The sequence below is a fragment of the Pinus tabuliformis genome, chromosome 1_2, assembly GCF_031772625.1.
Source record: "Pinus tabuliformis cultivar Carrire ecotype Pingquan chromosome 1_2, CPIR1, whole genome shotgun sequence".
Classification (NCBI taxonomy): Eukaryota; Viridiplantae; Streptophyta; class Pinopsida; order Pinales; family Pinaceae; genus Pinus; species Pinus tabuliformis.
This window is the reverse complement of record NC_142298.1, coordinates 830,430,340-830,440,871: the sequence shown is the minus strand read 5'-3', so window position 1 is coordinate 830,440,871 and position 10,532 is coordinate 830,430,340. Positions and strand designations below refer to the sequence as shown.

At 34.1% G+C, this 10,532-nt stretch overlaps 1 protein-coding gene across 2 annotated transcripts; it reads left to right on the top strand.

The window, feature by feature from the left end:
• The first annotated feature begins 957 nt into the window (after positions 1–957).
• LOC149208486 (uncharacterized) lies at positions 958–5,484 on the top strand. 2 transcript variants are annotated; one of them, XM_089396081.1, is made up of 3 exons: positions 958–1,563; positions 4,985–5,061; positions 5,151–5,484. In XM_089396081.1, exons 1-3 carry the CDS (start codon positions 1,323–1,325, stop codon positions 5,214–5,216), a joined length of 384 nt encoding a protein of 127 aa, XP_089252207.1. In that variant the 5' UTR covers positions 958–1,322; the 3' UTR covers positions 5,217–5,484. The 2 variants fall into 2 exon arrangements, 1 of the variants encoding a protein (XP_089252207.1); XR_016252775.1 differs by lacking the exons at positions 958–1,563; positions 5,151–5,484 and adding exons at positions 1,665–3,864; positions 3,964–4,405 and having other exon boundaries at positions 4,985–5,144.
• The last annotated feature ends 5,048 nt before the right edge of the window (positions 5,485–10,532 follow it).

Sequence of the window (10,532 nt, the reverse complement as noted above, 5' to 3'; positions counted from 1 at the left end):
AATGAAATTATATATATATATATATATATATATATATTATTTAGTTGTCTAGTGTTTTCTTTTTCCATTCATACCTTATTAAAATAATCTAATAATCTAATAAGTAATAAATATAAATAACTAATTATTTTAATTTTTTTTTTTAATTTATACAAGTTTTTCATTTTTCCTACTAATATTCTCATATTCAAAAGTGAGTAATTAATCAATTATTTTTATCATTTTTATTAATTTATATATTTCTTTTTCCCCTCATATTTCCATCTTGAAATATAATTAAAGTAAATGTAAATAATCAATTTTATTTTTAATATTTTATTATTTTTTTTCTCATTTTTCCCAGCTGATTATTGAAATATAATGAAAAATAAATATAAATTATTTTCTATATTAAATATAATAAAAGGTAATTAAATAACTAATTATAAGTAATTAAATAACTAATTAATTATTTTTATGAATGAGTATTAATAAATAATTATTATTATTATTTCATATTTTAATATTAAATGTTGAAATGCAATAGAAAATAAGTATAAAAAATTACTATTATTTTTATTTCTCTTCACAGATTTTTAAATATAATTTTTTTAATTGACATAGTTCTGTTAGATATGATTTTATAAAATCCTATTGATATTTAATCACAATAAAGAAAGTGAAAATGACCTCCGTTGTATGTGTACCATTCCATTGATATTTGGAAAACCCACTAATTTTCGCAATCATCACGCCCTCCTCCTCAATTAATCCAATCCATCCATCCCTTGCTCCTTCCTCAATTCATCCATTCTCACTCTTCACCACAACGACAAGTCATGATTATATATCTACTCTCCACTTTGACAACACCGCTATGACTCTCAGACCAATGACCTCATTGCTCTCGCCATTCTGTTTCGCGATTATTACGCCTCCTCGCACACGCCACACTCCTCGGACGTTTCCCAAACACTGTTTCTCCACATAACGCGCACTTTCTCCTATAAATACTCGTTGCTAGAAGCCCCATACCCACTGCTTCTCTCCCTCCTTCCCACGATACCCACTGCCGGAAGCCCGCCCTTATTTCCATTTCCATCGCCATGCCGTCTCCCTCTTTCGCTTTGCCTGCGCTCTTTCTCCTCTTCCTTTTCCCTTTCTCCTCTGCGCATTCATTTCATGATGATGCACAGTCCCTGTTGGCATTTAAGAAGCTCATTACTAGCGATCCCAATAATTAATTGGCCAGTTGGAGCCCCACAGTCCCCCTTTGCAACTGGACTGCTATTACTTGCGGCCGCCGTCATCCAGACAGAGTTGTGGCAATCGATCTCGATGGCATGGATCTACGCGGCACCATCTCCCCTTCGCTCGGTAATTTGTCGTTCCTACGCTCACTCAATGTTTCACAAAATAAGCTCCACGGCCATATCCCAACCCAATTGGGACGCCTCTTTCGTTTGAGGTGGCTCTGGCTTTACAGCAATCAATTGGAAGGAAATATACCACATCAACTCAGCAGCTGCAGAAATTTGGTTTGGTTATCGCTCTCTTACAACAATCTGAGCGGAAATATCCCCGGTGAGTTGGGATCCTTGTCACATTTGCAAGTGCTTTTATTGGGAGTAAACAGTCGCGGAAATATCCCCGGTGAGTTGGGATCCTTGTCACATTTGCAAGTGCTTTTATTGGGAGTAAACAGTCTAACAGGTACCATTCCCTATTCTTTAGGAAACCTTTCAGCGTTGATTATTTTAGATATTAATACAAACATCATGGTTGGTATCATCCCACCACAATTGGGCCTTCTTACCCATCTGCAAATTCTTTACCTTTATACAAATGAATTGTCTGGCAGCATTCCCCCTTCATTGTCCAATATCTCCACTTTGACTGACTTGGAAATTTACGAAAACAAATTTAGAGGGCACATTCCATTAGAATTAGGTGTTAAGCTCCACAACTTAATCATCCTCTCTTTATGGGGAAATCAACTTACTGGGAACATACCATATACAATTGGGAATTGTTCCAAACTCCAAATACTCTTTCTAAGCACCAACAAATTGACTGGGAATGTTCCGGTAGAGTTGGGTAAACTATCCCTTCTTCAAAAGCTAAAGTTGCACAATAATGAGCTTGACAGTGGTAGCACCACAACCATGCCCTTTCTTGTATCTCTTACCAATTGTTCTCACTTACAAGAACTACACTTGAGTGACAATAAACTAAGTGGTGTCTTGCCCCTTTCCATAGGGAGACTTTCTACCAATTTGTCTTACTTTTCATTAGCAAACAACAAAATACAAGGAAACATTCCTCCACATATTGGCAATCTTAGTAGCCTAATCTTTCTAAATTTAAGTGGAAACTTTTTAAATGGTACCATTCCACCATTTGGAAACCTTACAAAATTAGAAAGATTGGACATAGGAAACAATGAATTAGAAGGTAACATCTCCAATCAATTTGAACAATTACAAGGACTTGGTCTCTTGGACATTAGTAGAAACAAACTCACTGGAAAGATTCCCAATTCCCTTCCACCGTCTAAACAACTAAGAAGACTCTTACTTCATGACAACAAGTTATCAGGGAGCATACCTGCCATCTTAGGAAACTATATAAATTTGGAATTGCTTGACCTATCTCACAATATGCTCACTGGAAGCATTCCATGAGAAATTGCTAAACTTTCTAATCTACAATTCTATTTGAACTTGTCATGGAATTTATTAGATGGCTCGTTGCCCATGGAGATTAATAAAATTGCAATGGCTCAAGCTATAGACATTTCCTCCAATCACTTGACTGGGCTCATTCCACCTACACTTGGAAGTTGCAGTGAACTACAAACATTGAATTTATCTAGAAATGCCTTCCAAGGCTCTATTCCAGATTCACTTGGAACTTTACTAAGTCTTGTGAACCTAGATCTCTCTTTCAACTCCTTATCAGGTCCAATACCAGTGACTCTCCAAAAATTGAAAATGCTTCAGTGTTTGAATTTGTCTTTCAACAATCTCACAGGAGAAATCCCAAAAGCGGGATTTTTTGCAAATCAAACAATTATCATGTCCTTCATTGGGAATCCAGGCCTTTGTGGACCAAAAGTATTCATGTTACCTGCATGTCCAACATCAAGAAGTCATTTTGCAGTTGCGAAGAAAATACTATTTCCAGTGAGTGGAGCTATTGTTTTTATACTATGTTGTTTACTTTTGGGATTCCTTTGGAGACGGAATATACATGTGCAAAACTTTGATTCCTCACAAGCCATTTTTCAAAGGTTAGAGCACAAAAGGATCTCATATCAAGAGCTTCACATAGCAACTAATGGATTCGCCGAGACCAACTTGTTGGGAACAAGGAATTTTGGTTCAGTTTATAAAGGAATTTTGAGTGATGGCACACTTGTTGCTGTGAAAGTTTTCCAGTTGCAAAATGACCAGGTTGAGAAGAGTTTTAAAGCAGAATGTAGTGTCTTGCAAAAGGTTCGACATCGAAATCTGGTGAGAATCATAACCTCATGTTCCAACCTCCATTTCAAAGGTTTAGTGTTTGAATTTATGCCTAATGGAAGCTTAGAGAAGCATTTGTATCCTGACAGAGATGACAACAATGATGAGGATGTGTGTCAGCTGGGATTGAAAACACGATTAAACATTGCCATAGATGTGGCCCATGCCATGGAATATCTTCATCATGATTCTATTGTGCAAGTAGTGCATTGTGATATAAAACCCAACAATGTGCTTTTGGATGAAGACATGTTAGGCCATGTAACAGATTTTGGTATTGCAAGATTGATTGGTGCATACTTTGCTGATTCACTTACTTCAACACTTGCTTTGAAAGGGTCTATGGGTTACATTGCTCCAGGTATGGATTTTTTTTAAATTAGTTTTAATTGTCATCTTTCATCAACAATTTTGTATACACTAGTGAGATAAATATTTATTGAGGTTTCCTTTAATGCAGAGTATGGATTGGGTGAGAGAGTTTCTACCAAAGGAGATGTTTACAGCTATGGCATTTTGTTATTGGAAATGCTTACCAGAAAACGACCAACCAACAACATGTTTGTTAGAGACCTAAACTTGCACAAGTGGGTCAGCCTAGCATTTCCAAACAAAGTGAAGGAGGTGCACACGATGGAGTTGGATTTCAAGAAAATAATATAGACAATTGTCTACTTTCTTTGCTACGGGTTGGTTTACTTTGTTCAAAAGATTCACCTGATGAACGGCCAACTATGAGAGATGTGGTAATAGTCCTGGAAAATTTCAAAGAAGATTTGATGGCAAAAACAATTGCTACAAGGAGAAGTATATCGAATTTACTTGGCCATACAAATGCACCAAATATAAATTCCATAACATCAAATGACCAAAATTCTTCGACATTCTAGTGTGTAAAAATTGTAAGTACAAAATATTTCAATCTTATCATTATTCTTTCAATCACATATTTATTTTTTATTTTCAAATTTCAAACAGATTTCTGTTACCATGTATTATCTATTTATAATTACCACGAATATAAAATTTAGATGCTGTTTCAACAGTTGATTAAATAAACTGTAAATTTACATTTGGTTAAATTTATTCTCCTTTCATGATATTTATAAATTAAACTAGCTTCACAGAAATGGAAAAGAAATTAATTGCATTATGTTAGAATTACCATTAAGATTCGGCGATGATTTGGAAAAAATTGATTTGAATTTATTAACAGGTTGGAGTCTAAAAAATTGATTTGATTTTATTAAACTGTTGGAGTTTTAGCTAATTTGTTTCTATTGTATTGAATTGAATTTCCATTTTATATATGATATTTTAAATTTTATGGCACCTTTCAAATATACCATTTTGGTTTTTAGTTTACAGTGGGAAGTGTGAAGATTTATATCATGAAGTTGCTACTTATTATACAATTTTCTTGACCTCTTAAGATTAAATATATTCCCAGTATGTATTACTCAATTTTCGATACTCTACAGATTTTTGCAGGTTTAAAAATGGAGCTTTAATCCCAAGACAGTCCCAGGAGCTTCGAACAATTAGTCTTTTCTCAAAGGCATGTTAAAAGTTCTTATTGTTTCAAAATTTGAAGTCACCATGAATCGTTCATCTCCCAGGTTAATGAAATCGTTGTCCATTTTTCAGAAATTTCAATGCCCTGTTAATGTCAAGTTTGGGGTTCTTGAATATGGACGTTTTGCAATGCTCTGAAATGGAAAGTTGTGGGTTCATGATCTGCTACTTCCTTCGTGGCAGGCGTACTCTTCCAGGATTGATTGTTTTCCTAATAATTATGTAGAGGAGGCTCTGCTTTGGGTACAGGAAAACTATGTAATGACATTTTGTTTTACTTTCTGAATGATACTATTATGGTTACTTCTCAATTCTAAATTTAATTATTTGAGAGGTATTTTTATAAAATACTAAACGCTATACTTTTTATTATTTGATTCATATAATTCATTGGTTGATTCTAACTATCCTATGGCTGGAATTCTTGGTCCTCCCCATTGGTCCTCCCCACCCCATGTAAAGAATTCATGACATTGGTTGAGAATGGAATTTTTCGTATTTCAGAAATAGAATTTATAATATTGAGTAATTTCACATTTTAGAAATAGAGTTTATAATATTTGGTTACTCTGAAAGATTAGATTTTTGGAATAATGGGCATTTTATTTATTAATTTTAATCAATATAGGGTGGTTTTTTTTCATATCTTATATAATTATGTTGGTTTTTTTTCATATCTTATATAATTATGAATATTTTTTAAATATAAAATATTATTTGAGTGGATTTCTTTATTAAAAAAAAAAATCTCTTTCTTGTAAGATATAGATTTGAATTTGAAACGGTAGAATATATACTCATTGGTAATATAAATAATGAAATTGTTATGTAGAAGCAATCTTTTGTTTACAAACAAGAGGGTCTCATACAATAACTTGATGTTTGGCTATACTAGAATATCAAAATTAGATTATTGCTATTATTATTATTATTTTAAACCATTGTGAATGGGTAACTTGTTGGAGTAATTTGGGCTATAAACCACAATGAAATTAATTTAAATATATTTTTTTCAAAACTTTAAAAATAAACTAAGTTTATTTTGTAAAGATTTTATAGAGAAAATGAAATACAATATCAAGGACATGCAATGCTTCATATGTTTTTATGGCTATATCATTATTTAAATGCAATTTATGTGAGGAAAGTATGGAAGAAGGGGGCCTCATGAAGATGCCATTACTCCTATACAAAGTTGAAACTGTGTCAAGCAAAAGTCTAGCAATAAATATTTAAGGAATGAAAAGCACAAGGAAGAAGGATAATGCTTTTCACCACATAGTCTCATGCATAATATTCTACTTTCATTTGGTGTCTAGTTGTCTTTAGTTTTCCACTTTTCTAATTTGTATGTATACTTGTCCCTCAAATCTGTACATATTTTATTCTCTAACCCATTTCTAAAAGATGTGGAATAAGAATTGATCTTTGGAGGAGTCATCATCAACTTCATTAATTAAAGCATCTGAGCCATCTTGCTCAACATCTTTTCTCGTTATATAACTGGAGTCATTCTGATATGCAATGCGCATGTTTTCACTAATTGGGGTTAGATTTCAAAAAGGTATTGGGTATAATAGTAGAGCTTGGATAGCTTAATGATGTCTTAATTTACATCCCTTGACCTAATGGGGGGTCAACACTAAAAAAATTGTGCATCATGAATGTTGGTTGATCAAGGCATTTGGTATCCAACTAAAACTCATTTTCCTTTGAAGTTTTACAACACAGACTACCCTAACAAAGTGATGCCTACAACAAGGAAAACACACGTACTTGCCAGATGAAGTACAGGTCCACTTGCAAGTAGTTGACATTTTCATCTAGTTAGCATCATAGTTGAAGTTTCATTGATTTATGACTAATGTGCTTCCAAGTACAATGTAAACGTGGAATCATTGTATTGGTGGACAAGGTAGGTTGATCATGTTAGTTTACTTAAAATATAGATCTTAGGGTATTAGGATATATGTAGCTAAATGTATATCCTTTACATAGATCAACATTGGTTGACATAATGATTGGGCCAACACTTTATGAAATCGCATTATGAAGCGCCATCAAATTATCTTGGCAATTAAAGTAACATAGTCAATATATTACTCGCACTCACCCATCAATATAACCCAATGTTTTTTATTGATCCCAAATAGACTTATATTTGATGCAACGTCAACCAATATATATTTAGATCCAAGCTAAGAAGCATTGTAAAAAAATATTGTAGATTAAACTATTGTTAACCACCTTTATGAGGGTCAATAAACATTCATAAGAAGTGACTTGCAACCAACCACTTCCTCAACTATATGCAAGTTTCCAAAAAATGTTTTAGAGGGGTACCCCAAATGGGTTATCAAATGGCACCAACTATTAGGGGATACATTGGTGTGGGTTAGATATCACCCTAGAGCTAGCTATTTTAGGGCATGCAATGGTTAGGATTCTAATTAAACATAATTTTGAAATAAATAAAACTCATCTCTAAGAAACCAAACTCTAATACAAGGAAAATGAAACAAGGAATGACCTATCTATTGAATACCCTAGGTACCTACCTTAAGTATACAAAAGTTGTGTCTAAATATAGTTTCAGTGAAACAATTCATGTAACAGTTGAGTGGGTAGAACCTTCATCATAGTTCTTTTCAATATGATGTCATAATTCAACTAGTCTCTTAAAACATGACAATAGCTCATGTGATGATTCTTGAGAAACCACACAAAATGCTCCTTTCAAATATCAAATTAGTTCACGTGATAGCTATGGAATGTTGATGCATAAATTTTGTCTTATCCATTCATTGGTTCACCCCCCTTACATATTTATTGACATATAGTTTCTTAAAATCAAACCCATAACAATAAATCCCACCTAATACATTGAGATCCCTACATAAGATCCAATATATATGTTCATTTCCTTCATCATCTTCATGTTTTGCATATTGTGTGAATATTAGAAGAAGAATGTGCTTCTTCCCCATTAAAGATTAAATCCTCACATTCCATGTAGTCTAAGGATGCAATTCCTAACTCTCTCTCCATTTCTTCATTGAGTTCTCTTCCTCATCAAATCCATACCAAGAAAACTTCCCTAGAGGACTAGGTTCATCATGTGGAATTATTTATCATCTTCAAATGTGGAGAAAGGTTTAAGAAATAGTAATCTCATATCATCACAATAGGAAATGTAATTAATGGGTAAAGAATCGTACCCAACAATTACAACCCCTTGCAAAGTCAATATGAATAAAGGAATTAAATAATTCTCATTAGACATAGTATACACCTAGAGAAATTAACAAGTCGAACATGATATTCAATTGATTCACACTCAGTTCTTGTGAACATGGGAGATTGTAGCCATGGACGAGAAAGAACATAGCTTCAATTATTTAGGTTGAAAAAAGGATCCAAACAAAGTATACTAGCATTTGCACCAAAAGGGTGCAATGACATGCCGATAGAAGAGTAGATGAATGTCGATGTTGAGAAATGGCAACAAGAAATTCTAGTTTAATTTGTCCTTGAATTAAACTATGAATTAAATTCGAATTTTATTCTCATAGCAACTTAAAATTAGTTAATTAAGTTTATTAAACTTACTTAACTTAGGAAATTCAAGTTGGAAGTCTTTCTGTCATCATGTGTATGTTCTCCCTACTTTGTAGGAGTCCAGTGTGAGTTAATTGTGAGTTGTAAAATAGAAGACTCAGTTTCATGAGTCAGTTCAATTAAATTAGTTATCAAACTGATTGAGAGAACTAATAGTGAGTTAACAGTCAGTGGTGACACTAATGAACTCCACCAGTGATACTCTAGTTAACTGAATATTTACTCATCAGAAACTCATGCATGTCGATTATGAGAAAGACCCAGTTGAGACTAGAGTGTAGGGACAATGTACTATTTGTTTTAGATTTTTCTAAGTTGCACTGATAGTGCATGCAATCAGGAACTGATCCTTAATGGATTGCACAATTTTTAGAGGTTTTATTTCCCTTTAAATACAAGCTATCCTCCATAGGAATTATGCATTGGAATAGAGACTTGGAGAGCTTGTGAAGAGGCTAAGATTTGGCCTTGAGATTTCTTATGAGTTGGAGATTGAATTTGCTAAGTGCTGGGATTGTTCTAGAGAGAAAAAACATTGTAATTTCATCTTGATTTTCCGGATTAATACAAAATAGATAGTGGGGTTTTGAGCTGTGGCTTTCCACGAATATTTATTGTGTTATGTACCTTTGATTCTCTTCCTTTATTGATTATTGTTTGCTCGATGTTTATGGGCTTCCGCTATAAAGAGTATAAGTAGATTCTTGTCTCTTGCTTTAGCAAATTGCATTAGCTTGTGAATCTATAAGATTTTCTACATGGTATTAGAGCAACATTGTTTTTTGGGCCGAGAGATTGCAGAGAAGATATGAGAATTTTTGTGCAAAATTTTCAGAAAAAAATTACATATCTGGATTACTTGGGAAAAGATACCCAAATTTAAAAAATAAATCAGCTGAAGTAGGGTTCGAATGAGGGAGATATCGCTGATTTAAAATCAGCTCTCTGGAGGAGATTTCAAAGTTTTGAGTTTCTAGGTTACAGGTGAAAGTCGAATTTGCATACATACTTCAAGATCGATAGATGGTGTTCCATGGGTTGCGGCTTGAGTATGACTTGGAAGGCAGCTCAAATTTCATAGCCTGGAGGGACAGAATGGAGGCTGTGTTAGAGGACAATGGCTTGAAGGAATTTGTTGAACAAGCAATTCCTAAGCTAGCAGCTACTGATGCACATAACTTGGCTGAGTGGAAGAAGTGTGTGGTGAAGGAAAGGTGGATAATCCTTGAGGGAGTTCGATATCATATTGTCTCGAGTATCCATGGAAAGGAAACCCCACATGCTATGTGGAAAACATTAACAGACTTGTATCAGAATAACAATGATCAAAGGAAGTTGGCACTGAAGGATAAACTTCATAAAATCAAGATGGAGAAAGGCAAGACGATTCCAAAGTACTTGACCAAGTTCACTCAATGTCAGGATGAACTTGGAAGTGTTAGAATCATGGTTGCGAAGGAGGATATGGTGAGCCTTTCTCTTCTTGGAATCCCAAACAGTTGGCATAGTTATCAGGACTCTGTCAATGGTCGGGAGAAGCTCCCAGATTGAGAACGACTAGATTTGATGTAGGATGAGATCAGGAGGAACACCAGGGATGGATCTTCATCAAAGACAGGTGATGAAGATAACTGTGCCTTAGTGAATAAGGCAAGGAAGGGGAAAGGTAAGATTTCTCATTCGAAATCAGATTCTTATGATGGAGGTAAGAAGAAGGACATGACGAAAGTTAAGTTCTTTTATTGTCACAAGATGAATCACTTTGCTACAAATTATCCTTTGAAGAAGTCCAAGGAGAAGTCCTTAAGAGGAGCGGCGGGTGAGGCTTTGGCCTCC